Raw genomic sequence first — 26,776 nt, 5'->3', positions numbered from 1 at the left:
TACAGGGGAGGCGAGGGAGATTCCTGGAGCTGCGAGGGGCCCTAGGAGCACATGCAGTGACAGTGGTGGGGGGAGTGTGCTGCTGGGGTGGCAGGAAAAGGAGGCTCCTCCCACAGAACTTGCTGCTGCCGGCAGGGAAAGGGCTGGGGGGAGTCCTCTCTGGCCTGTCCCGGCGCAGCTTGCCTGCACCCCAAACTCATCCCCAGCCCTGCCCCACCCTAGAGCCCGCACCCCCAGTCAGAGCTTTCACCCCCCACCTCACCCTCTGCCCAAGCCCTGAGCCCCTCCAGCACCCCAAACACCTCATCCCTAGTCCCAGCCAGGACCCTCACCCCCCACACCCTAACCCTCTGCCCCAGCCCTGAGCCCCTCACATACCCCAAACCTCCCATTCCCAGCCAGAGCCCTCACCCCTCACATGCCTACTCTTGCCCTGAGCCCCTCCCAAACCCCTCATCTGCAGCCACAGCCCTCACCCCTGCACCCCATCCCTCTGCACCCCTCCCATACCCAAACTCGCTCCCAGAACCTGCACCCCCTCCCTCCACACCCCCTCCGATCCCCAAACTCCCTCCCAGAGCCTGCATCCCAATCCCCTGCCCCAGCCTAGGGCCTGCACCCCAGACCTCCTCCCTCACCCAAATTCCCTCCCAGAGCCTTGGGCTGGTGGGGGTGTGGAGTTTGGGCAGGGGTGGGTTCTGGGCACCACCAAAATTTCTACAAACCTGCCGCCCCTGATCCTGCCCTGCAAACCTGAACTCCCAGCATTCTCAGGACACATTCTGATCCCTAGTGGCCTCTGCTGATATCCAGCACCTCTCTCCTCTCTTAACCTGAGAGTCCCTCTCTGGATTGGAACTGGACTGGAACCAAAGACCATCTTGAAAGCAACATTACCAGCCCAAGCAGTCAAAAATCATGAGTTAGGACCCTCCCCAAAATCACAGGCTCTACTGCTGCTGCTTAATTCATTCTTCGGCGGCAATTCGGGGGCAGGTCCTTCCCTCCGAGAGGGACTGAGGGACCCGCTGCTGAAGAGCCGGCCCTGAGGAAGGGCACAATTTTATATTCTTGCCTTAGGCGCAAAAATACCTAGTTATGGCTCTGGGGGTGGCTGGGGAGACGTACAAGCAGAGGGATTGCCAGGCTGAGCCGGCTAGCCCAGTATCCCAGCTCCTGTTCCCAGCAGCTGCTTGAGAGGAAGGTGGGAGAACCTATGCACTAACAGATGATGGCTAATACACCCCACACTGGAGTGTTCTCTTAAACCCAGCTAGAGACTGGCTTAAACCCTCAAGCAGAAGGGTAAGGTTTTACTGTTGTAACTGGAGATTCTTGTTCTTCATATAAACATCCAATCCTGCTCTGCAGCTTGCTAAAATCATTGAAAAGGCTTAGGGGTCACTGAGATGAGGACTGGTATAGCAGGTGGCTATGGGTCAGGAGTTGGGGCACAGAGCTGGTGGGGGGCAGAACTGGTATAGCAAGGGGCTGTGGGTCAAGTGTGAGGGGCACTGTCACATGGTCCACAGTGCACCAGATCCTGACAGTGCTGCCAGCTAGTAGGAACAGCAGGTGTTCCCCGCCTCTCCTGGGTGAGCCCTCCAGCCAGTCCCTCGCCCTGGAGGTTTTCAGGGGTCCAGGCCCCCTGCAGGCAGGGCTGCCGCCACCCAGTGCAAAATGCACGTGCGCCATCGTCAGGGAGCGGCTGGGAAGACACCTGGGGTGTGTCCTGCAGAGAGCAGCCAAGAGGGCCCTCGCTAGCTACCATAAGGACCTTCTTTGCGCACCCACATGGAGCTACTCCTCCTGCGGTGCAGGACCCGGAGGCTTAAGGGGCAGAAGGGCGGGCTGGGGGCAGCTGAAACGTCAAAGGGTCACCCTGGGCCAGTTTGACATGAGGCCAGCTAGTTGTACCAGCATGAACCGCCCTGCCCCACCTGAGCTGAGCGACCCCACCTAACTCTGTAGCCCCTCCATCCCTAGAGGGGGGCAGTGCCACATTGGGGGGGGGGCTACAGAGTTAGGTGGGGTCGCTCAGCTCAGGTGGGGCAGGGCGGTTCATGCTGGTACAACTAGCTGGCCTCATGTCAAACTGGCCCAGGGTGACCCTTCGACGTTTCAGCTGCCCCCAGCCCGCCCTTCTGCCCCTTAAGCCTCCGGGTCCTGCACCGCAGGAGGAGTAGCTCCATGTGGGTGCGCACAAACCCCACTAGCAGGGAGCCTCAAGCGATTCCCACTTCCTCTGTGGGCTCTCCCGTCCCCATGCTTCCCCTATGCCCCCTTCTACTCAGCCCCTCCCCTCCGGGGCTTTCCCTGCCCCTCTTCTATCTAGTGACCCAGACCCCCACTTCCTCCAGCGGGCTCTCCCCGCTCTATCCCTCCCGGCCCAGGCCCCCGGGCTTTCCCCCCCTACCCGCCGGGCTTTCCCCGCCCCCTCTACCCAGTCCCCCTGGGCTTCCCTCTGCCCCTTCTATCCAGCCCAGCTCCCCCACCCAGGTTTCCCCCAGCGGGCGGGGTGCCTCCTCCGGCCACAGGCTGCAGTGACGATTGGCCGCCGCTGGGGCTTTACCCAGCAGCTGGGGGCGTGTTAGCGAGACCAGGCCGAGCTGAGTCGAGCCCAGCCCTGCCCCACTCCCAGTCCGGGGAGAGGCCATCTCAAGCGGGGAGGCCCCAGCACCAGGGACCTTCCTGCCGGGCACCCCCCTGCTCCCTCCCTCCTCAGGGCAGCCTCAGTCTCCCCCACAACCAGACACCCACAGGAGACCCCCCCAGAGCTCCCCCTCCCTTCTGGACCCCCTCAGGGCACACCCAGTCCCCCCCATGACCAAACACTCACAGGGGACCCCCTCTCCCAGGGTCCCCCACCAGGACACCCCCCAGTCTCCCCTACGACCAGACACCCACAGGGGACCCCCGTCCCAAGGCTCTCCCTCCCTGCTGGACCCCCCAGAGGACCCCTCCCTCCCAGGGCACACCCAGTCCCCCCCACCAAACACCCACAGGGGATCCCCTTTCCCATGGCTCCATGACCCCTCCCTGTTGGGGACCCACCCCCAAAGCTCCCCCTTTCTACTGGGCACCCCCCAGGGGACCCCATCCGTGCCAGGTATCCCCCACCCCCTTCTCTGTCAGCCCCCCCCCGAGCTCCCCCTCTCAGCCAGACACCACCACCCCCCGCCCCGGTGCCCCGGTAGCATTTATTTACACACACAGCTGGTTCTCAAGGGCATTCCTCTCCCCGCATGCACAGCAGGTGCCCGGGAGCCCACCCTGCCAGAGATGTGCTATTCCCCTGTGCTGCAGCCGGCTTGCATCCCCCTGTCCTGGCTGCCAGCATGCCAATTGCTCCCCCTCCCGACAGCCATGTGCCCTCTGCTGTTCCCCTGTGATCCCCTGGTCCTCCTCCATTCTGGCCCCACAGCCAGGGCAGCACAGAAGAAGGGAGAGAGGAGATCTGGGTCACTCCCTCCCCCTTTTGCTTCAAGACATGAGCAGACCCCTCAATGATGAGGAGGATGAGTCCATAGGAGACATTTTCCCTTCTCCTCTCCCTCCTAGAGAACAATGGAGAAAGTTCTGGCCCCACTGAAAACAATGGAGACCCCCAGAGAACAATGGAGAATTTTCCCTCCCTCCCATCAGGGTTCTTTCCCCACTCTGAACTTTGGGGTACAGATGTGGTGACCCACATGAAAGACCCCCCTAAGCTTATTTTTACCAGCTTAGGTTAAAACGTTCCCAAGGCACAAATTCCATTTTTGCCTTAGTATTGCTGCCACCACTAAGTGATTTAACCAAACATTCAGGGAGGGCCACTTGGAGCCCTACCTTCCCCAAATATCCCCCCAAGTCCCTACACCCCCTTTCCTGGGGAGGCTTGAGAATAATATCCTCACCAATTGATACAGGTGAATACAGACCCAAACACTTAGATCTTAAGGGAGGGATAGCTCAGTGGTTTGAGCATTGCCCCCCCCCCCCAAACCTAGGGTTGTGAGTTCAATCCTTAAGGGAGCCACTGAGGGATCTAGGGCAAAATCAGTACTTGGTCCTGCTAGTGAGGGCAGGGGGCTGGACTCAATGACCTTTCAAGGTCCTTTCCAGTTCTAGGAGATAGGATATCTCCATTAATTTAATTTATAAAAAAGAACAATGAAAAATTAATCAGGTTTTTAAAAGAAGAATTTTAATTAAAGAAAAGGGAAAAGAATCACCTCTGTAAAATCAGGATAGTAAGTACTTTACAGAATAACAAAAGACTCAAGAACACAGAGGATTTCCCCTCTAGGCAAAACCTTAAAGTTACAAAAACAGGGATAAACTTTCCTCTTAGCACAGGGAAAATTCACAAGCTAAAACAAAAGGTAATTGAACACATTTCTTTTTTGCTATTACTTACTATTTCTGCCAGACTAGATGCTTAGTTTAGATATGCTTAAAGAGATATAATTTTCCTGTCCTGGTTTCTTGGCTGGCTCGGAGAGACACAGACTAAAACCTTCCCGCACAGATTTGAAAGTATCTTCTCCCCTTATTGGTCCTTTTGGTCAGGTGCCACCCAGATTATTTGAGCTTCTTAACCCTTTACAGGTAAAAGAGGAATTAACCCTTTACAGGGTAAAGAGGGGTTTTATGCTACCCTTAGCTGTATGTTTATGACACTCCCAGAGAGGATAATTGAGTATTCCCGCTCCCCATAGGCAACAGTTCTGCCCCCTTGTTCTCCTGGAGTTTGCTGACCCTGCTCTTCTGCACCAGCTGTTCCTGGACCCTTCCCAGAGAGAAGACAGGCATGGAGGGGCACTTGGGCTAAGAGTCTGTCTGGCAGCTCCTACTGACTCCACTTCGCCCCTTCGCCTGCTCTCACCTTCCTGGTTCTTCCCCCTTTGGCCCTTTCACCCCCATTCCATGCCCCATCCCCTGCCCCCCTCTCCCCGCTCCTCTAGGGCTTGCCCACCTAGATCCCTAATTCACTAACTATCTGCACCACCCATACACAACCGAGACTTGAAATCACTTAACCAGGGCAGGCCCCACCAGCTGCACATGTGGCTGCCTAGCTGCCCTGGGCCCCCTCCCCCAGGTCCCTGCATTTGTCACTGTGCCAGGGAATGTTGGGTTTAGCTAGGCATGTCTCAGCCAGGGCGGAGGAAGGTCAGATCGGGAAGGTGCCCATGCCCCGGGATACCCTGCAGCTTCCCCCAGGGAAAGTTGCAGCCGCTTATCCAGGCAGGCTCAGTCAGTAGTGTGAGACTATCTCTGCACAGGGAAAGGTGCTGAATAATCCAGCAGAGGGGCAGTGCCCCCACTCAAACTGCACTACGCTCTGAGCCAGCAGCACTGACAGCCTTAGGCTACATCTACATTACAGGGGGGGTCGATTTAAGATACGCAAATTCAGCTACGCGAATAGCGTAGCTGAATTCGATGTATCACAGCCGACTTACCCCGCTGAAGGGACGGCGGCAAAATCGACCTCTGCGGCTTCCCGTCGACGGCGCTTACTCCCACCTCCGCTGGTGGAGTAAGAGCGTCGATTCGGGGATCGATTTGTCGCGTCCCGATGGGACGCGATAAATCGATCCCCGAGAGGTCGATTTCTACCCGCCGATTCAGGCGGGTAGTGTAGACCCAGCCTTAGAGACCATGGCTGCTCCCTGAAGGTGTTTCCAGCTCTCTCTAATAAACCCTGGCCTTGGCTTGGTAGAAAGGACTCGTCAGTGCAAGAGCCACGTTGCTGCATGGTTGGAGCTTTCCTGGCACTGGGATGTTGGCCCTTGTGCTGGGTCCCTCCTAGCAGCTCAGCTCTGCTGGCCCCTGCCATCCTCAGGGGATCCAGGCTCCTGGAGGCTGGAGCCAAGGTTGGCAGGCAGGGCTGGACTCCAGACAGGGGCAAATCTTTGGTGCACCTCGGTGCCGCCTGTTCTCTATCTGTGGCATCCAGTCTAGTCTTCAGTGGGCCGTAGGACTGGTGGCTGAGTTTGGTGGATAAGCGCTGAACAGTGTGGGTGGCCTGTGCCAGACTGAAGATCAGACTAGAGGATCTGGGGGTCCCTTTTGGCCCAAAACTCTCTGATTCTGCCAGGGATGGGTGCTTCCTTCCAGGCTGCTGTACTCCAGAGCAGGCCATGCTTTGAGCCCAATGCCCCCACTTCCTGGCAAGCCCTGAAACCTGGCAGGGTTCAGAGATGCAGGGGAGGGGTCTTCTCCCCCTCCCCACCTGCCAGGGGCTGGCTGCTCCGGCGACCTAGCACCTGGGCAGTTTCTGGCTTGAGATCACCCAGCTGGTTTCCCAGTAGGCCCAGCACAGATCAGATTGGCCTGTCTCTGGCCCCTACAAGGCCAAAATCCTAAATCCAGATTACTCTGTCCTATAGAAAAGGCCACTCTGCAGCCTCCTCCCCCCACCCCCAGACAGCCAAGCCCAACCCACAACCACCTGACTACAGACAAAGCAAGGTGGCAAGGCCCAGAAATCCCTGCCCAGACAAATCCAGCTTGGGGGGTCGATGCTCCTGCCGTACAATATCCCAAATCAGAACAGACAGAGCCAGTGAAACCCAGCAGATGCCAGGGACTTGCTTAGGGTTACCATACGTCCGGATTTTCCCGGACATGTCCGGCTTTTGAGGGCTCAAATCCCCGTCTGGGGGGAAATCCCCAAAAGCCGGGCATGTCCGGGAAAATCGGGAGGTCAGCCGGGCCCGCGGGGAGCCGGGCCGGCGGGGAGCCGGGCCCGCGGGGAGCCGGGTCAGCCGGGCCCGCGGGGAGCCAGTCAGCCGGACCCGCAGGGAGCCGGGTCGGCGGGGAGCCGGGTCAGCCGGGCCCGCGGGGAGCCGGGTCAGCCGGGGAGCCGGGTCAGCCGGGCCCGCGGGGAGCCGGGCCGGCGGGGAGCCGGGTCAGCCAGGCCCGCGGGGAGCCGGGCCGGCGGGAAGCTGGGTCAGCCGGGCCCGCGGGGAGCCGGGTCAGCCGGGCCCGCAGGGAGCCGGGTCAGCCGGGGAGCCGGGCCCGCGGGGAGCCGGGTCAGCCGGGCCGGCGGGGAGCCGGTCAGCCAGGTCAGCCGGGCCCGCGGGGAGCCGGGCCGGCGGGGAGCCGGTCAGCCGGGTCAGCCGGGCCGGCGGGGAGCCGGGCCGGCGGGGAGCCGGGTCAGCCGGGCCGGCGGGGAGCCGGGCCCGCGGGGAGCCGGTCAGCCGGGCCCGCGGGGAGCCGGGCCAGCGGGGAGCCGGGTCAGCCGGGCCAGCCGGGGAGCCGGGTCAGCCGGGCCGGCGGGGAGCCAGGCCGGCGGGGAGCCAGTCAGCCGGGCCGGCGGGGAGCCGGTCAGCCGGGCCCGCGGGGAGCCGGGCCGGCGGGGAGCCGGGTCAGCCGGGCCGGCGGGGAGCCGGGGGGTGCGCCGGGCCGCCGGGGGCCGGCAGTGCTGGGCGGGCCGGGGGTGGTCGGCCGGGGCCGGCACCCCAGGGCCCGAGCTGACCCAGGCTGGAAACGCCGGGGGGCCAGCCTGGGCCGCGCCTCCTCCCCCCACACCCCCCTTACCTGCTTCAGGCTTCCCGCGAATCAAATATTCGCAGGAAGCAGGGGAGGGGGCGGAGACTTTGGGGAGGGGGCGGGGTTGGGCGGGGCTGGGGGCGGGGCCGGGGCCGTGGAGTGTCCTCCATTTGGAGGCACAAAATATGGTAACCCTAGACTTGCTGCTCTGTGCCAGTGCTATTGTGCTGTGAGCCCCAAGTGCAGGCATCTCAGTGGGATGTATCCCTGCCCCCCAGCAAACCCTGACAACTCAATGCTAATGATCCCACTAGCTTTTTGTGTGGGAAGCAATCCAGTGGCCTGGGCCGTGCGCTTCCGTTCAGGTTCTCCACCCTCCCCGCCCTGGGCTGTCTGAGCACCTTGGAGATCCTTTCTACCCAGGAGATCCCAGCTCGGCCTGCTGACCGGGCCTGCAGCAGGGCAGAGCTCTTTCCTGGCAGTTGGTATCATAATCATATCTTGGCCGCTTCAATGAGAAACTCAGACATCACGTACTGCAGCTGCCTCCTGCCAATAGGGAGAGGAACAGATGGCCACGACAAGTGATGATATGGGAGAGCTGCCGCTGGGGATGGGGGAAGCTCAATACACGGGGAGGAGGGGGGGTCAAGGGCTAATCCCAGGGGATCAGAAATGCCCTAGTGGCTGCATTACCCCTCTAGGGAGAGGAACTATACATCGGGGCAGGAATGTGCCCTTTGGAAGTCTCCATAGCACCCTACATGTCCCCGGGCCATATAAATAACAATCATTGTAAGGGACAAAATATCTGGCAGTAGGGTGTAGTGGTCCAAGCACAGACCTGGCATCCAGCACTCCCACCTCTGGCCCTGGCCAGGCCTCTGTGTCTACGCAGAGGGGCCACATGAAGCTTCATTGAGATGCGATGCTCTGCGCACCCTGACCGCTTCACAGTTGGAATCCTCGTCTCCCTGCATCTTCCCTGCCATGCTACAGAGTCCTCCTACCCACTAGCCATCACAGATCCTCTGCACTTTCTCCTGCAGGAACCGGGGAACCAGCCCATCCCTTCACAAACCCTGGGCAGGTGCCTTTTGCAGGGGGCTCCGCCATCTCCCCCAAAGCAGCATCTTCAAGCCTCGCCCTATTTCTTCCTTTCTGCTCAAGCTTGCGGAGATCTGTACACTTTGCGGAGCCCTTTCTCCCCAGGGCAGAGTGATGAGCCGCTTTCCCAACCTGCTGGGGAGAGGAAGCCTGGCTCCAGACATACTATCCCAACTTGTTTTTCAAGTTACCGCTTGTGCTTTGGCACAACAAACCCAAGCATGCTCTCCTGCTTTGATTACTATCTTTGTGGGAAACTGAGGCAAAACCCCTGCATTCTGCACCACACTTGGTACAGGTGGCCAAGGCAAAATCCTCACTGCCAGTGCCTGGGGGTGTCTATTGGGTGGTCAGTGCTGCAATAGCTGGGCCTCTCGGTCTTTAATGTATTTATCCTCACACACCCCTCCACAGCAGGGCAGGGCCTGTCCCACCATTGTATTGATGGGGAAACTGAGGCACAGGGCTGCTAAGTGACTTGCCCACCATCACACAGGGACTCTGGGATTTAACCCATTCTAGTCTATTCTCCCCCTGTGCCCTGCCCAGTGATTGCCAGGGCGTGGCTCACTGCTGGCACTCATTCCCCCTCTGCACTGATCCCTACAGTTACTGGGCTGCAGCCCTTGAAATGGGTCCAGGCAGTTTGGAAAATTCCACTCTGCTTCCCCGCCGCAGGGAGAATAGAACAGTCCACCCCACCCACATGGCTGTTCCCACACAAACCTGCAAGGGGGAGCAGATGGAGCAGAGATTTTTTCAACCCCTTCCTGGTCCGATCTAGGCTGTGGAATGGGGGAAGAAATGTACCAGCTGCACTGAGCAAACCAGCAGCATAAGTCACAGGGGCAACATGCAGCTGCATGCCGGACTTTGGCCAGCTCTCTGTGTTACATTGATGTCAAGTGTTTCATGGGAAAATTTGCAGGTAACAGTCAACTGTGGATTTAGCACTGGTGCAGCCCTAGTGTGCGAAGCCTTCTGCATATGTACAGGGCCTGCACAGGGCCAGCTTCCCCCAGGCATGGCCTTGCCAGCTGGCCCCTAGCCCTGAATTGGGCAGGGGCCACAGGGCCATTTCAACCCATGTTCCTTGTGGTTCTCAGCCTCTCTGCTGAGCCTGCCCCATTAGTGCAAAATGTGGAGGTGAGTTTGTGATGCGGGAACTGGAGCTGAGACCCACCAAACTCATCTCACATAGTCCCCCCTACAGAAAACTGTTAGGAGAGGGGAACTGAGTGGGGCTGGAGTTGGACTGGTTAGAAGCTTTGAGGCTCGGTGCACTTTCCCCAGGGCTTCCAGGTGCTGGGGAAGGGACAGGGGCGGCTCTATGTTTTTTGCCATCCCAAGCCTGTGGGCGGTCTGCTGGTCATGCAGATTCAGCGGCATGCCTGCGGGAGATCCACCGGTGCCATGCCTTCAGCGTCCCCACCTCTGAATTGCCGCCGAAGCCGCGGGCCCGGTGGACCGCCCGCAGGCATGCCGCCAAACGCAGTCTGACTGCTGTCCTCACAGCAACCGGCAGGCCCCCCCTGTGGCTTGCCGCCCCAGACACGAACTTGCTGCGCTGGTGCCTGGAGCCACCCCTGGGAAGGGAGATACTCTGTTATGTAGCCCTGTGTGACACACCTACCAAGTGTGTGAGTGTCACATGAAGGTCATGACACTGGACAGGGCTGCCCTGAAATCTGACTCACCCTCCAGCCTGGGTTATCTCACTCTAGGATGACCAGAAAGCAACTGTGAAAAAACGGGTCAGGGGGTGGAGGGTAAGAGGTGCCTATATAAGAAAAAGTCCCAAAACATGGGACATCTGGTCACCCTATCTCACTCAGATCTAGGTTTCCACCCTGTTTACACAGGGAGGAGGGGAAAGTTCTCCACAAGAGTCACCATCTTTTGTGCTTAGCTTTAGGAGTGATGTCATGTGGCTCAGGCTGGATCCACTCACAAACCTGCACCAGTTTAATGAAAGGGTTTGAAGACGGTTTAGTTCAACTGGCACAGCTTTGGGTGGAGCCGGGCCAGCTTTAGGCCAATTCCACCAATTCCCCCGAATCGGGCCCCGCGCCTAAGAGGGCCCCGCGCCCAGTGGCAGGGCTGCCGGGGTGGGGGCAAGTGGCCAAGAATCCCTTCCCTGGCTAGAGGCTCCTTTTTAATTTTTACTCACCCGGCAGCGCTCCGGGTCTTCGGCGACACTTCAGCGGCGGGTCCTTCACTCGCTCTGGGTCTTCGGCAGCACTTCGGCAGCAGGTCCTTCAGTGCCACCAAAGACCCGGAGCGAGTGAAGGACAAACCGCCGAAGACTACGAGTACCGCCCGGTGAGTACAAGCCCCAGATGTTTTTTTACGTGTTTTTTCTTTTTTCAGTCATCCTTGCCGGGGCCCCGTCAAAACTGTTCAAATCGGGCCCCACACTTCCTAAAGCCGGCTCTGGGTGGAGGTTCTTATATCTGTTTAAACCTTGCATGGATCAGCAGATCTCTTACAGGGGCAAATGAAGCTTAGCTAATATAAGCCAAGTTAAAGCAGAGAAAGAGTGGTCACACAGGGCTTTGCACGGATTTAATTGCATTGTTTTTTAAACGGATTTTAAATTAAACTGTTGTAAATCCTCAGTGTGGATTGGAGCAACCTGTGTGGAACCTGGAGCAAAGAGTGAAGGAGGGAAGAGTTTGGGGGAGGCACCACCAGGGAGTCAGTCTGCATGCACGTGTCTGGAATGTTGGCTGCAGTTGCAGCATTTCTTTAAATCATTCTCTGAGCAAAGATCTGGTTTAGTTTTACTAGTGTGGAGACCTTTCATGGTACAGGAGACAGAGTGGCAGTGGACAGTCTGATGTAGTCTGTAGTCACGCTGAGAGCTAGAAAGCCAGAGGAACCCCAGCATCCAGCAGCCTCATTAGAAATCCCCTTTGGATTCATTACATCAGAATCCTCTTGGCTGAATGCCCCACCAAAATCTCAGTGCCCCTGCCGTCCACGCTCCCTCCTGAACCCCAAGACTAGTGCTCCTGTCCCATGTCACTCACTAACAGCCTTTCCCAGCCCTGCTTAGCTTGTAGCTCCTGGTAGGGCAGAAAGCTGAGCCCTTCCCACAGGTTAATGAATAATCAGGCTATTTGCTTTCAGGGCCTTGCTGTGATCCCGAGTCTATGGCAGAGGCAGGAATAGCCCTCGGAAGAACACCCAGCCTGAGGTAACTCACTTCCACCAGTGACCAGTCCCAGCCCGCCACCGGTCTGAGGAGGGGCCATCCCAGGCGTATCCCCAAAACAGCCACAGACCCTCCACACACTTGTTACACTCCACCTACCGCGTACAGTGGGCCTCCAGTTCATGTGCCATGGGGAGGTTTGGGGGTGTTGGCAGAGCCGTGGATTCAGGGAGTGCCCAAGTGTGGAACAGTGGGGTGGTTGTCAGGAGGGGAGTGGAACACAGAACGGAAATACCCAGGGGAGGGGCTGTACGTCAGGAACAGGGAGCATCTGTGAACTGGGGAGGAGGAAGCCTGTGCTTATAATAGCAGGAGTAGCTGTGGGTCAGAATTGAGGGGCACTGGCAGAGCTCAGTGTGAATGACAACTAACACGTAAAACAATACTTTTGAAAATCTGCTTCTCCCTCCCTCCCTTTCCACGGCTTCTTTGTGTCACCGGAGTGGGAGGAAGTGCTCTTTCTGGGGCGCATATTGCTGCAGCGGTGCTCAGAGAGCTGGACCCCCCTCATTAGAAAGAGAGGGGGTGGACTCTGGGAGCCTGGAACTTGCTTCCCCCCACACACTCCAAAATAGCTTGAATTTGGCAACTTTCACTCTAAAAGATGCCTGCCGTCGAGGGTCTTTTGGGAGGGCGGGGGCACGCTGCTGAGGTGGTGAAGGGGCTCGGGGGCCAGCTTTGCTCCTGTGACATCAATGATTTGAAAGCTGCCGAGATTGGAGTTAGTTGAACTATACTGATTGTATAACTACCTCTGTCAGGACGCCCAGAGCCTGTAGTATTTTAAATCTAAATAAACAGAGGGGGAATAACTCCGCTCCTGGCCAGTATGTCAGAGTAGGGCTAGCTCTCCATGAACTCTGTCCCATGGCACCGAGCCTGCCAGAGACCCACAGCGATGGGAATTCACTGGTGATTCCCCTGCTTGCTGTGGACTGTACCGTTTCCCAAAGCTCCACCCCACTCACGCCTAGTTGCAGGCCCCCTTGGCCTGGCACCTTGGCTTTGATACAAGGGTAGTTGCCTTGTTCTCCAAAGTGGCTTTCTGCCTTCCCAGTGGTCATGTGCCCTGAGGCTAAGAGACTATCCCTCCAGGGCACTGGAATGGGCTCTGCAAAGACACCATAGCATAGTGGGTTCTGATCCCAGCTCTGTTACAGGCTTCCTGAAAAGCCCCTCCCCATGACTCAGCTTCCCAGCCTGTAAAATGGGGCTACACTGCTTCCTTATGTCCCAGAGGTGTTGCCAGGCTGCTTAAAATGTGAGCTCTTTGAGGTAGGGACTGCCTCCAAATAACAAATGCAGTGCTGTTTGTAAAGAGCTTTGAGATCCTGATGTGGAAGGGACTAGGGGAGGGCAAAGGGTTAATATTATAAGGTGGTGACAAACCCAGTATGACCACCTAGGCCTGTGTGTTTCTCACTGAGCCACGCACCAGCCACTGAGAAGGTTGTGGCAGCAGCAGAATCCAGCTTGCTTCCTTCTGCTCCAAAAGCACAAGGAGAATCTCCATTAGGTGTTAGCAGTACAGGACCTCTGACACACAGTTGAGCAGCTCAGATCCAGCTTTCCCTCACACACTTATGCTGTTCATAGCCCTTCCCTGTTCAGGTGAGGTTGGGTGGTGCTAATGTCCCCGGGTTGTCCCTGGTTATCCCAGGGCTGAACTGGCACAGATTTTCCAAAGAGCTATGGAAGAGAAACCAGGAGCCCAGCTTCCAGACACAGGCTCTAACATCAGCCTCTGAGCAGGCTGTCCCCATGGTGTGATTGCAATGAGGCATGGATGGTATCCCCAGTCCCTGGGATCAGACGCAGCTGGCTTCTCACTGTGGCGACCACCTGAGGGGAACTGGGCTTATTTAGTCTGAAGAAGAGAAGAGTGAAGGGGACGTGATAGCAGCCTTCAACTACCTGAAGGGGGGTTCCAAAGAGGATGGAGCTCGGCTGTTCTCAGTGGTGGCAGATGACAGAACAAGGAGTAATGGTCTCAAGTTGCAGTGGGGGAGGTTTAGGTTGGATATTAGGAAACATTATTTCATTAGGAGGGTGGTGAAGCACTGGAATGGGTTACCTAGGGAGGTGGTGGAATCTCCTTCCTTAGAGGTTTTTAAGGTCAGACTTGACAAAGCCCTGGCTGGGATGATTTAGTTGGTGTTGGTCCTGCTGTGAGCAGGGCGTGGGACTAGATACCTCCTGAGGTCTCTACCAACCCTGTGATTCTATGATTCAATCTGCCTGTTTAATGGGGCTGGTGCAGCAGCCTCATGCAGTGGCGTAAAGGGCAGCTTGGGCCAAAGCCTGGCTTCTAGATCAGATTAAATGCAAACACCAGACGCACACTCACCTGGAAACACACAGCCCAGCTCCTTCCTTAATTCCCCTCTCCCCCATAACTCACCTTCCCCACCACTGTGTACGACCCATCTAGAGATGGGGCTGGTCTCTGCTCCTAGTGCCCCCTAAGCAAACTGCTGGAGTCTATGGGCTCTCCCTAGGCTCCCCCTCTGCTATTGAGGCCATGTGTTGTGGGCTGCCTGTCTCTTGGGGCAGGACGGACCCCATGAGCCACGAGGAGGTGGTTCCCGCTGTGCTCCTGCCTCCAGCTTTCCTGTGTTGCAGCAAGCGCATGCCTGGGGCGGCAAGCCGGGGGGCGGCGCGCCGGCAGTCAAGCCGCCTTTGGCGGCATGCTCGCAGGAGGTCCGTCGGTCCCGCAGCTTCGGTGGCAATTCGGCGGCGGGCACGCCGAAGGCGCAGGACTGGCAGATCACCCGCAGAAACGCTGCCGAATCCGTGTAACCAGCGGACCGCCCGCAGGCGTGCCGCCGAAGGCCACCTGACTGCCGTGCTTGGGGCAGCAAAAAACACAGAGCCGCCCCTGCATGTTGCTGCATCCAGGATGCTGCTGTCCAGAAGCCTCAGCCCCAGGGAGGACGGGAAAGGCCTTTAGCACGTCCCACACCGACTGCTTCTGCTCATTACTTACAGGGATCCCCAGATGCTCCCTGCCCATGTGCAGCTCTCTGAGTGCTCAATCCCAAGATTCTCCCAATGAGTCAATGCTATTGCATCCGATCCGAATGCCAGTAATGCAGCTATAGGCCCCAGCGCGGCACCTGCTCCCAGCCATGTTTGTTCTGTCTTCACATCGCTCTGGTTTCGGTAGGAGGGAAGCAGCAGCAGCAGGATCGTAGGGCAGCAGCCAAAGTGCATGCACAGAGCCCTGCCACACAGCTCACGGCCAGCGCAGCCACCGCACACCCAAGGCATGCAGACATGCCACCTGGCCCAGTGATGGCACATTGCAAGCTGGGTATTGTAGCCACCGAGGATGCCAATTAGGTGGCAGTTTGCATGTAATTAATATGTACAAAGGAGGCAGCGGCCACAGGCTCTTGTGTGGGCAAAGCTTGGAGACGGCATTACATGATTTAGGTCAGTTAATACCAGGGGAGTTGGGAGGATCTTTGGAGGTTGTTTTATTGAGTGCGTGACTCCCACTGCTTCCCCCTCCCATCTCCAGGCCTTGGCAAGCCTTTGGAACGAGAAGCATTCCTGTCCTTTCGCAGCTTGCTAATGGGCATGCTTGGGGGAGCTCAGTTTCCCTCGCCCTTTGCCAAACAAAATGCACTGCTCTCTGCCAGCTCTAGTCCAGCTCTTGCAATAGGTTTGCTCTGTGCTGTCAGCTCGCCTGCAAATGAACTGCCTTCTGAGCCCACCAGCCGTGATGCCGCAGACCTGTGCAAGAGAGCTAAATTGTGTGAATGAATCTGAGCTGTAATCGGGTGGATCTAGACACCAAATTGTCTCCAAATTCATCTCCTAACAGCTCTGAATCATATGCCATAGCTTTATATCCTGCAGGTCTGTAATCCATGGTCAGGTCTAGCACAAAGCAGCCCATTTCTTGGAAAGAAGATGTGTTTTGATTCCTCCTGAGTGATGTTGCCTAGCAGTTTGCATCATCTTTCCGCTCCAGTGGGGTGTACTGTAGCTGTCCAATGCCCTGGGGGTACAAGCGAGCCTCCCAGCCGGGGTCGACAGACTTGGGCTAGTGGGGCTCAGAGCAATGCTCTAAAAATAGCAGTGTAGACAGCGCTTGGACGTTGCAGCTCTGACTGGAGGTCTTGCTCTGAATCCCACCCCCTGCCTAGGCTTCAGAGCCCAGAGCTCTAGCTCTGAGCACGCATTTATTGCAGCCAGTGGGAGCGGAGGGGGCTGGCAGCTCCGAAAATCAGGCCATTACTGAGTCACTCTGTGATGCTGCTCGGAGGAGTAAAGCATTCTGGGAGGGAATGTGACATCTCAGTGTTCATTTTTCATCAAGATGCAGAAATCCTTAGGGGAGCGTCCAGAAACCTCTGAGCATCACTGCGTTGTATTGGGGCGGGAGGGTTCCCTTTCCACAGCATGTCTGCTGAGTGCCCGCTCCCTGTGCCCTTATTAATACAGGTGTTTGCAGGGAAATCGTCCCTGCGCTCCTCTCTGGATGGGGATGATTAATTATTACTAATAATACACTGTGATTAAACTGTCAAGCTGGAGCTTTAAAGACAAATCAGCAACTCCCGGTCCCTTTCCCCAACCAGCTTGCTGCTTAAATTAGACATAACAGTGTGTGGGCAGGTTTCTCTTCCCCCTGCTCCTTCACCAAATGCAAGGTCTGACTGATTCCAGAGGTGAAAAAAACCTCCAAACCTCGAGCTTAAGCAAAAATCCCAGGTTTGTTTTTGGGAGATACAACCGTGCCTATTGGTTCGCCCCACCCCAGAGCTGGAGAGATGCAGATTTCAGTGCATCTAAATACACCAGTGGTGTCCCAACATCCTGGGCCACGGGGACATATTCAAGAGGGGAGCCTCTGATACTTCAAGCTGGGTTCACTTCCAGCCCCAGTGTGTTAGTTAGATCATCTTAAGAGTGTCTTAGATACAAAGGGCCTGATTCCAACCTTACATGGATTTTACCCGACTTCAGTGGAGTTACTGCTGAATTCTATAGATACGAGACCAGAATGAGGCCCCCAGGGGACCAAATTCAGACAACCTGGGTAAGGGAAAAAGAGTGTAAAACTAAGGGAGCATGACTCTAGCGCCTTGGGGGAAGAAGGTGTAGATTATTGAGCTCGTCACTTCTGTATTTGGCCCAGCCAGTCCAAGCTGCTTAGATGTATCAGGAGGGTCTGGTCATCAATGACTTTGGCTGCCAGACTCCCAATTGCCCTCATTATAGTTATAGTCATGCAATTTAAGTGGGGTTGCCACGGGCTCATATGGGCAGAATCTGGCCACCTGCATTTAAGGAGCTGCTGATTTCTTCTCTGGGCTCACTTGGCGGCAGAAACATGAGGAGGTGTGGTTGCTACCGTCTCCTTCCTTTGCAAACCCAGTCGTAGTGCTGTTGGACTGGCTTGTGGCCTCAGATCAGGCCTATGCTTTACACACCTCCAGCTGTATAGCACACTAGCCTGGGACTTGGCAGACAGGATTCAATTCCAGGTGTAGACTTCTCGGGTAAGTCATGTAGTGCCTTGTGCCTCAGTTTCCCCTCTGTGCAATGGAGGCTCTCAGATGCTCTGGAAATGGAAGCCATAGAAGTGCTGTACATAGGGTTAGAGTGGTGCTGGGGGGCCTAGGGTGGCTGTCATTAGACAAACCTGTGTTTGAAATCTTTGCCTCGGTTTTCACCTGCTGTTGTTATTCATGGGTTGTTCCTTGCAAGTTGGAAGTTGAAATCAGTCTCCAGCCCAGATCATTCTTCTCCCCTGTGTGGAGACAGACTGGACCCACGTCTGCCTTCAGTCACGCCTACACCAACACTGACTTCCTTCCCTGGTGTATGTTTGTGGGGCACTCACAAGAGCTGGGTACATTCCAGGCCAGAATTCCCAAGAGGTGCAGCACCCAGCTGGTCTCTAAGTGGGGGTAGGATTCTCCATGGTTCTTGGTGGGCACTGGACCCTTTGGGCAAGCTGGCCGCCAGTGGTATATTACTGCAGTGTTGCTCACTAGGGCTAAACTTCTGGCCATGCACATTTATTATCGGGGCCACTCCCAGGCTGAGGGACTTGAGCTAGGACCCTAGGAGAAAGGTTCTAGTCGTGGGTCCCTTCTGCTCTCTGTGGGCCCAGTAGCGAGCCAGCACTAACTCCTAGCAGGCAAAGCTGTACCTGAGGACCCCAGGTTCACGGAGAGCCAACCCAACAGCCAGCCACCAAACTGCAAGAAATGAACATGCTGCAGCCAGCGACCGCGGGAAGCAGGGCACCACCCTATGGGTACAGGCCCCACTACCGGAACTTGCAATGCCCCTATGGAATTGGGAGGGACTGGAGACAGAAAGCGCCACTTTCAGCATTCAGCCAAGGGCTCCCTGTGCTCCAGTCCACGGTGGCCTATGGACAGCTGCCAGGTGAGTGCTTTATTCAAGGCAACGGGGGCCCAGCACATCTCAGGGTGGCTGCCATGGGACCTCAGCCTGGAGTGCTCCGGGAGAGCAGCTTAGGGCACAGGCAGGACTGGGTGAGCAGGTTCTACATGTTTCTTGTTCACCAAACTTGGGGGAGGCAAAGGGGTCACAGCTGAACAGCAGCACCCACAGTCTCTTGACTTGGCTTCCATGGCCTTTGCTCCACACTCTCTCTCCCCTTTAGATTTTCTTTTCCCTGGTTAATTCCTAATTCACTCTCACTGGGAGTTCTTCCCCTTGATCGCTGCTCCCTGCCCGCCGGTAGCACCAGTGCCAGGAGACATTTCCATGCAAGGCCTCCAAGAAGAACTGTCTGCTTGGTAGGGGACACGTAGAGCCATTTGGCCTGGATGTCTCTGTGGGTTAAAAGTTACCCGGGGGGGTGAAGTACCTGAATGTGATGAAGGAAGGAAGGGCAGTCACATGGACACTTGCATGGTTCATAGGAAGCCTGTGCTACTGAGTGACCCGCGGCATGGACTGTGGGCCGGATTCGTAGAGGTGCTCAGTGTCCACAAAACTAGCTGAGGGGTGCCCTGAAAGTCAGATACTGTCTCCTAATTGTTTTATGGTTGGCATCACCATCCTCACAGAAAACAAAAAGCCCTTTTCACTTCCTCAGGCTCTATATACTTAAGAACATAAGAACGGCCGTACTGGGTCAGACCAAAGATCCATTCAGCCCAGGATCCTGTCTACCGACAGTGGCCAATGCCAGGTGTCCCAGAGGGAGTGAACCTAACAAGTAATGATCAAGTGATCTCTCTCCTGCCATGCATCTCCACCCTCTGACAAACAGAGGCTAGGGACACCATTCCTTACCCATCCTGGCTAATAGCCATTAATGGGCTTAACCTCCATGAATTTATCTAGTTCTCTTTTAAACCCTGTTATAGTCCTAGCCTTCACAACCTCCTCAGGCAAGGAGTTGCACAAAAGGCCTGAAAGGCTTTATTAATTATTATTATTATTTTATTGCTTGTGGGTTTTTTTGCCTTAGGTATGTCAGGCGTGTCATGCAGTGAAGGAATAGACCCCTGGCAGTATAGATGGTGGGAATGCCCTGAGATAATGGTATTTCGGAGGAAAACAACAAATTTTCCAGATTGCTAAAGGCAGGCTACCCTTAGTAGGTCCATTAGGTCACTGTTCAAAGAAAGTTATTGACTTATGCTAGGCAGTATAGCCCAGTGCATAGGACTCTGGACTGGGACTTGATCTGGGTCCAATTCCCAGTTCTGTCACTGGACTGCTCAGTGACCTTGGGCAAGTCCCTTCCCTCCCTGTGCCTGTTTCCCCATCTGTAAAATGGGGGTAATATTCTGTTTTAGCAAAGAGCCTCTCTCCAAATTGTTGCTCAGGTGTTGGAGTTGAGTGTTAATAAAAAACAAATATTTGTGGGGAGGGATAGCTCAGTGGTTTGAGCATTGGCCTGCTAAACCCAGAGTTGAGTTCAATCCTTGAGGGGGCCATTTAGGGATCTGGGGCAAAAATCTGGGGATTGGTCCTGCTTTGAGCAGCAGGTTGGACTAAATGACCTTCTGAGGTCCCTTCCAACCCAGATATTCTATGATTTCAAATAAAAATCTCATCCCCTCTCAGTTGGTCAGGTCACACTTGCATGATGGGTCTGGTGTCACAATCCTACGAGGTACTTGTAAAGATAGTTAAAGGCCCATCCACTGAATTAGGGGAACAGCTCAGGATTTGTTCACACAACTAGCCATTTTGCATGAGCACTTACATGTGTGGGCTATGCACATGTCAAACAGCTGCTCCAGCACCATTTGCACATGCAGCTAAGGAGGCCAAAAATGCCTCATAGAAACACAGCAAAATATGTCATCACACCCAAAATATGAATAAATAAATCAACGGGGCTATTCCTCAGGTCTTCTTCCCACCTCTGTGCTCCTTCCTTTCATAGATCTGTCTATTCCCATCACTCATTCCACAGTCCTACTATGCCATGGCCCACTCCATTCAGGAATCTCCTTTTTATACCTCCAAGACCCCGTTTCCCATGCTGCATGCCCTATCCCAGGGGTCGGCAACATTCGGCACGCGGCTTGCCAGGGTAAGCACCCTAGCAGGCCGGGCCAGTTTATTTACCTGCTGAGGCGGCAGGTTCGGCCGATCGCGGCCCCCACTGGCCGCAGTTCGCCGTCCCGGGCCAATGGGGGCGGCGGGAAGCCGCGGCCAGCACATCCCTTGGTCCGCGCCGCTTCCCGCCGCTCCCATTGGACCAGGACAGCGAACCGCAGCCAGTGGGGGCAGCGATCGGCCGAACCTGCCGCGTCAGCAGGTAAATAAACTGGCCCAGCCCGCTAGGGTGCTTACCCTGGCGAGCTGCATGCTGAACGTTGCCAACCCCTGCCCTATCCCATGGGTTCTCAGCCTGTGGGGTAATGAAGAGGTCCCAGGGGAGTTAGCATTTCTATATGGCTAGATGGACAGGACAGGCCCAATGCTTTTTTTTCTGGAGGGTGGTATCTGTACAAGGCCCACTCTGTGCAAGGGTGGCAATGGCTTTGGGGGGGTGGGGGTGGGAGGGTTAAAGTTCCTGGGCAGGGAGGTGCTACATGAATGTCAGGAAGTCTCATGAATGCTTTATTAGATGCAGAGGCACTGCCCTGTCTCACACACACACACACACACACACCATGCCACTCAGGAGGTTACACACAATCTGAAGCTGCACAGTCTCAGCTTCTCCCCCACCCCCATTCCTGCCCCCAATCCCAGCCTTACTTCCCCATTCCCAGCCCACTGCTATCCCTCCCCAGCCCCAGTCCAATCCCTCATTTCCAACCCCACAGCCTAACACCTAGTCCCATACCCCTAATCTCACCCCCCAAATCCCAGCCTCCCATTCCCACTCCCACCCCAGCCCCTTCCCCAAATCCGCCCCCCCCCATTTTCACCCCAGCCTCTTCTCCCAAATCCCAGCCCCCCCACTCATCCCAACCCCTTCCCCCAAATCCCAGCCCCCCCCTTCGCATCCTACCCCCCAAAAATCCCATTCCACTCCTAATTCCAGCCTCCCCGTCCAGCCCATCCCCCAACCCCCATCTCCTCCCAGCCCCGCCCTGTGCAGCGCCGCAGTGCGCATGCCCGCCATCTCCCTCCCGTTTCTCAGCGGGCACCGCCTTACCCGAGCGCTCGGGCTGTTGCGGTACTGCCCCATGGCACCGATTGGCTGTGAGAGCCCTCACTCGCCGGCGTCGCGGGCGGCGATTGGCAGCGATCTGCGAGTGGGCGGGCGGAGCGGCAAGTATATAAACTCGGGGGGTGACCGCTCTCTTTCCGCTGCGCCGCACCCGCTGTTGTGGAGGAGTTGCTGCTGGCTCAAGGCCCCCCCCTCTCTCACGCGACGCGCCATGGCCGCCAACCCCATCGTGTTCTTCGATATCGCCGCCAACGATGAGCCGTTGGGGCGCGTCACCTTCGAGGTACTTGGGAGTAGGGAGGTCCCGGGAGGGGTCCGGCGGCGCCATTTCCTGGCAAGGGCACGAGCACGAGGCCATTTTGGGCGGGAGGGGCGCGCGCGCGCGGCTAAGGGAGCTGGTCGGCAGCGCGCGCGGGTGGTCTCGCGGGAGCGGGAGGGAGCGCGCGCCTCGTGGCCGCTGTGGGCTCCACGTGGCTGAGGCAGGCCGGTGCGCGAGGACCTGTCCCGGGGGGGGGGAGAACCGGGAGCGCTCCTCGCCTCCGGAGGGAGGTTGCCCCGAAGGCGGCATGCGGTGCCGGCCCCACCCCGCGCCGTATCGGCCGGGATCGTAGCGGCGGCCCCTCCCTTCTCTCCCCCGCCTTCCCCTCTGCAGTCAGGCCGTTGCGTTGGGGGCGGCGCTCGCGCCTCTCCGGAATCCGCATCGCCGCGCTGGGCAGCTGCCCAGCGTGCCCGTGCTTTGGCTTGCTCGCTAAACGCTTCGGACTGCGGGCTGCCAGGCGGCTTCGGAATATGCTGTAGTTGCTGGGACTTGAAGCTGCTCGTACACTCGCAGATCTCGCCCTGGATCAAGAGCTCATGGTCGCCAATTAGCCCCAGGCTGTAACTGAAGCCCCATCACGCTGCTGTTGCTATCCAGACAAAGTCCGTCTCCAGGCCCTGCATATCTAAAGCCCTGTTAGCGGCGAAAGGGATGTGCTTCATGCTGGAGTGAGATTCTCCGAGCCGTCATCTTGCCTTGGGTACTTCTTTTGAAGGCGAAGATATGCTCTAGTCCCCAAGCTCGTAATCCTGGATCTATTCACTTTACTCATAATAGTTAAATCAGAAATCCTGGCATGGCGGTTATAGTACTTTGAACCCAAGGACTGCATGCTAAACTGCCTGCTTGTATAACAGCCCCTCATTTTGGGTCAGAAACCTCAAATTGTGAGCTTTCTCAAGCTGAGGTGTGAAAAGGATAGCAAGCTTTATTGATGCAGACATTCCTTTTTCTAACATGTAAGGGCTTCTATGGTATGGAGCAGAGAGCAAATGCCTAACAGTGCTGGGAGGGGAGTGTGAAGACCACTAATTCTCTGTAGCAAGCAACAGAGGGTCCTGTGGCACCTTTAAGATTAACAGAAGTATTGGAGCATAAGCTTTCGTGGGTGAATGCCCACTTCATCAGATGCAATTAATGGAAACTTCCAGAGGCAGGTATAAATCTCTGTAGCAGTACCTTTCATCAGGGCAACAAAGCACTCTGTAGTTTTTAAGCAAACCAGAGTTCAGACTGTTAGTAAGTGCTCTGATGATTGTACTCCATTAATCATTTGATGTTTGATTGCCAAACTTGAGGTTAATAGTAAGCTCATCACCAAAAGTTACATAAATCAGATTCTTGACTCCTTGGTATGCTTGTCAATAGCAAAACCTGTGTCCCAGTGGTTGAGAATAAGCTTTGAGCAAGACTTTCTAACTGGTCTCATTAACCACTCAAATAACTTTCCTTTTGGAACATAAAGGCTTCTCCTGTGAACAGGTGTGTAAGTGCATAAACTGTAGTTAACAGACAGTGCATCCTTTGTCCAGGGACTCCATTTTGTTTGAGTCCCTCTGACACAGTCCAGTCTGACAGAGAGAATAGTGGAAACCCACTGCTGCTTCCCGCACACTACTGTACCAGGAAATGAGCTTGGCTTAATAACCCTTCTAACAAGGTTGCAGTTGGACCAAGTGTATGCTTTGTCTCGTACAAAACTATCAGCTTCATAAAAGCTGATACAGAATCTTGTGAATGAATTTAATAATGGAGTCTAATCCTTGTTCCAGCTGCCAGGTTCTGCTCATATAAGGAGGAGCTGGTGGCAAAAGCCATGGAACATGATCTCTGAGGGAAGTAAAGCATGGCTTGCAGAATCCTGGATTGCATTTAAAGAAACAATTTCAACGCCATGTAGGCTTCTGTCATGGATTTCAAGTGATGGAATGTAGCCATAGCACAACTTGTATTCAACAAACTACAGCCACTGCAAGATTCTCCCATAAATCGTTATGTTGTAGTATGCTGATTTGTTTCTCCTGTTTTAGTAGTTGGCAAACACTCTTTATGCAAAATGACTTAACTGACTCTCTTTTCTTCTACAGCTGTTTGCAGACAAGGTTCCAAAGACAGCAGGTCTGTAAAAACCACTCAAGATCATGGAGACTGCATTGCAGTCTTCAGTTTACTTTTATTAAGAATAAGTTTGAAATTTTCACCCAGAGGCTTGCCAATGGGTGTTCCTATAAATTCCATCTAGTAATGACTGTCTTACATTGACAGAAAACTTCCGTGCCCTGACCACTGGGGAGAGAGGATTTGGTTACAAGGGGTCCTGCTTTCACAGGATCATTCCTGGATTCATGTGCCAGGTATGCGTCACTGACTTTCTTACTACTTGGTTATGGCCTCTTTCAGTAGTTTTGTTGCAGCTCCTATACTTTGAAACAGTCAAAGAAGTGATTCTGCAACTTTATAGGACAGTCTTGCTTAGGGGTTCAAGACTGACAGTAAACAGACAAGAAGGCTGTCACTAGCCTTCAGGTTTTGTGCCTGATTGAGTAAAGGGTAGGCTTTGACTGTACTGGTAGCTTGAGCAGCAGTCTTGTATAGATTAGAAGTCTGCCTGACCGATTAGAAGGGTGGGCATCGCTGTATTTCACTTTCAGTGCTTGCTTTTTCTTGCAGGGTGGTGACTTTACATGTCATAATGGAACTGGTGGTAAATCGATTTATGGTGAGAAGTTTGCTGATGAGAACTTCATCCTGAAGCACACAGGTCCTGGCATTTTGTCTATGGCAAATGCTGGCCCCAACACAAATGGATCCCAGTTCTTCATCTGCACGGCTAAGACTGAGTGGTAAGTACTGTTGGAATCTGTACTCTTCATTCATCTCTGAATTTACTCAACACCTTTTTGGGTTTTATTAACTTTGCCATAGCTCTCTAATGCATTGTTTAATTCTAGTGTAGTGTGTCCTGTTCCCCAAAATGTTCCTGTGATTCTGATCAGTGTACATAATGAAACCTCAAACAATTCTGGTCTCAAGGTTTCTATATAGTGAGGCTTCATTGAGCCCTAAACTACAGTTGTTGTAACAATGCCCAGAAGCAAGTGTGTAATTCTCCAGATCCTCCCGTATCTGACAGATTTTTGAGGGTAATACTTCCTGTCTGGTGGCTCATCTCTCACTTTACCAGCCTCCCATCATGCTCAATGGAAATTTCTATAGCAAAAACTGAGTACTAACAAGGTTGCTGATTATACAAGCTTCCTGAAATTAGTGGTTTAATACAGTAGGTCACAAACAAGTCAGATTGGTGCTTCTCAGCAACATGATCCTATAAAACGTGTGTTTTATCTTAGGTTGGATGGGAAGCATGTTGTCTTTGGCCGTGTCAAAGATGGGATGAAGGTGGTGGAGGCAATGTCTGGCCTTGGATCAAGAGAGGGCAAAACAAAGAAGAAGGTCACCATTGCTAACTGTGGGCAGCTGTCATAAAATTCCTTTCTGTCTTAACCAACCATTCCTTCTGTAGCTGGGGCTAACATACCATGGTGTTTAGCCCCTTGTAATTCTTGTGTTCCTGACCTACTGCTGCATTTCTATTGGGTTTCATTTCCCTTATCTTCACAAGTCGAGCTGCACTGCAGAGTTAAGTTTATGATTATGAAATTAAATAAATAAAACAAGCTAAACCACATGAGTTTTCTTTTTTTAAGGAAATCTGCTTGGGGCATTTGTGTAGCAATCATGTTTTTTCCTAAGATTGGCAAGAAATCTTTCTCTGAAGAAGCATAGATTAGCTACTGATACTACATGATAGTAGCCAGGCTTCTAAAACTGTCCTACAGGGATTCCTTTAGGGAAATCCCTAGATTAAAACTGTTTTGGAAGCCTCTGTAGCTTAGTGTTGATGACCTGTCCCCAGCAGCATGGGAGTTACAGTGGATGCCTGCCAGTTGAATACTCTTAAGGCCACTACAGAATGAATGGCTAAGCAGGGTTTTTAATGGTAAAATGTGACACGAAACCACTGATAGTAAAACTCCTATTTAGTTAATTTGGTGCAGGGTAAGGTCCTAAGTGCTTAGATGCCAATTAGCAAAAGCCCTATTCTGTATTTTGGAAACACAGCGCAGTGAGACACTGGGCAGGTTGACACTACAGCTGGGATCAATCCACCAGCTGTTGATTTAGCAGGTCTAGTAAAGACCCACCAAATCCAACTGTAGATCGCTCTCCAGTCAACACTTTATACTCTACCCCTGAGAAGAAGAGTAAGGTAAGTCGACTGGAGATTTTTCTCCTATTGACCCCAGCGGTAACTCGACCTAAGGTACGCTGACTCCAGCTATGTTGTTCACGTAGTGTAGGTTGACTTAGTCACTGAGTAGTTCATCTGCAAGCACTGCAACCTCTTAAATTTACCACTACTGCTCCTTGCAGCATCCAGGCCAGGGGTGGCCAAACTTTGTCATATGTGGCTCAAAATCTTCAGAAGTTCAAGAGCTGGGGCATGCCTGCCAGGGTTGGGGGGCATGTGCCTCCCTGACTTTTTTTTTTTTTTTTTTTTATTTTTGGTGCTAGGGTTTGCTGGCTCTGCTCAGTCACATGGTGTGGCCAGGTCACCTCCCTGGAGCTGCAGCTGTGGGGAGAGGCAGTGGCAAACACTGGGGAGCTGCAGGGAGGGGTTGCTGAGGGATGGGAGGAGGGGCATGGGGGGGAGGGTGTAGGTCCCAAGCTGTTGGATGTGGGGGGAGGCTGAACCTTTAAATTGTACTCCCCATTCTCAGCAGGTACCAATTGTCTCTGGCACAAACCTCTAGTCCCACCACTCTGCAGAAGCCCTAAGCTCCCCCCTGCCGTCTGGTAGGCAGAGAATGTGCGCGGGGGGGCTCAGTGAGCTGCATTTTAACTCTGAAAGAGCTGCATGTGGTTAGCCAGCTGTGGTTTGGCCACCCCTGATTGAGGCTCCCTGGAGGCCTCCTGTCAGTACTAATCTACCAGAGTCTTTACATTCAAA

The 26,776-nt window shown here is 54.8% G+C and overlaps 1 protein-coding gene across 2 annotated transcripts; it reads left to right on the top strand.

Moving 5' to 3' along the window:
* The first annotated feature begins 11,729 nt into the window (after positions 1 to 11,729).
* Positions 11,730 to 25,448, top strand: PPIA (peptidylprolyl isomerase A). 2 transcript variants are annotated; one of them, XM_065584276.1, is made up of 5 exons: positions 11,730 to 11,791; positions 23,853 to 23,883; positions 24,031 to 24,119; positions 24,436 to 24,608; positions 25,116 to 25,448. In XM_065584276.1, the coding sequence occupies exons 3-5, from the start codon at positions 24,111 to 24,113 to the stop codon at positions 25,249 to 25,251; spliced, it is 318 nt and encodes a 105-aa protein (XP_065440348.1). In that variant the 5' UTR covers positions 11,730 to 11,791; positions 23,853 to 23,883; positions 24,031 to 24,110; the 3' UTR covers positions 25,252 to 25,448. The 2 variants fall into 2 exon arrangements, with proteins under 2 accessions (XP_065440348.1, XP_005291609.1); XM_005291552.5 differs by lacking the exon at positions 11,730 to 11,791 and adding an exon at positions 21,522 to 21,729.
* Positions 25,449 to 26,776: the final 1,328 nt, after the last annotated feature.

The sequence above is a fragment of the Chrysemys picta genome, chromosome 2 (genome assembly GCF_011386835.1).
Source record: "Chrysemys picta bellii isolate R12L10 chromosome 2, ASM1138683v2, whole genome shotgun sequence".
Taxonomy (NCBI): Eukaryota; Metazoa; Chordata; order Testudines; family Emydidae; genus Chrysemys; species Chrysemys picta.
Note: the sequence above shows the minus strand (reverse complement) of the source record. Positions and strands in the feature narration are given on the sequence as shown.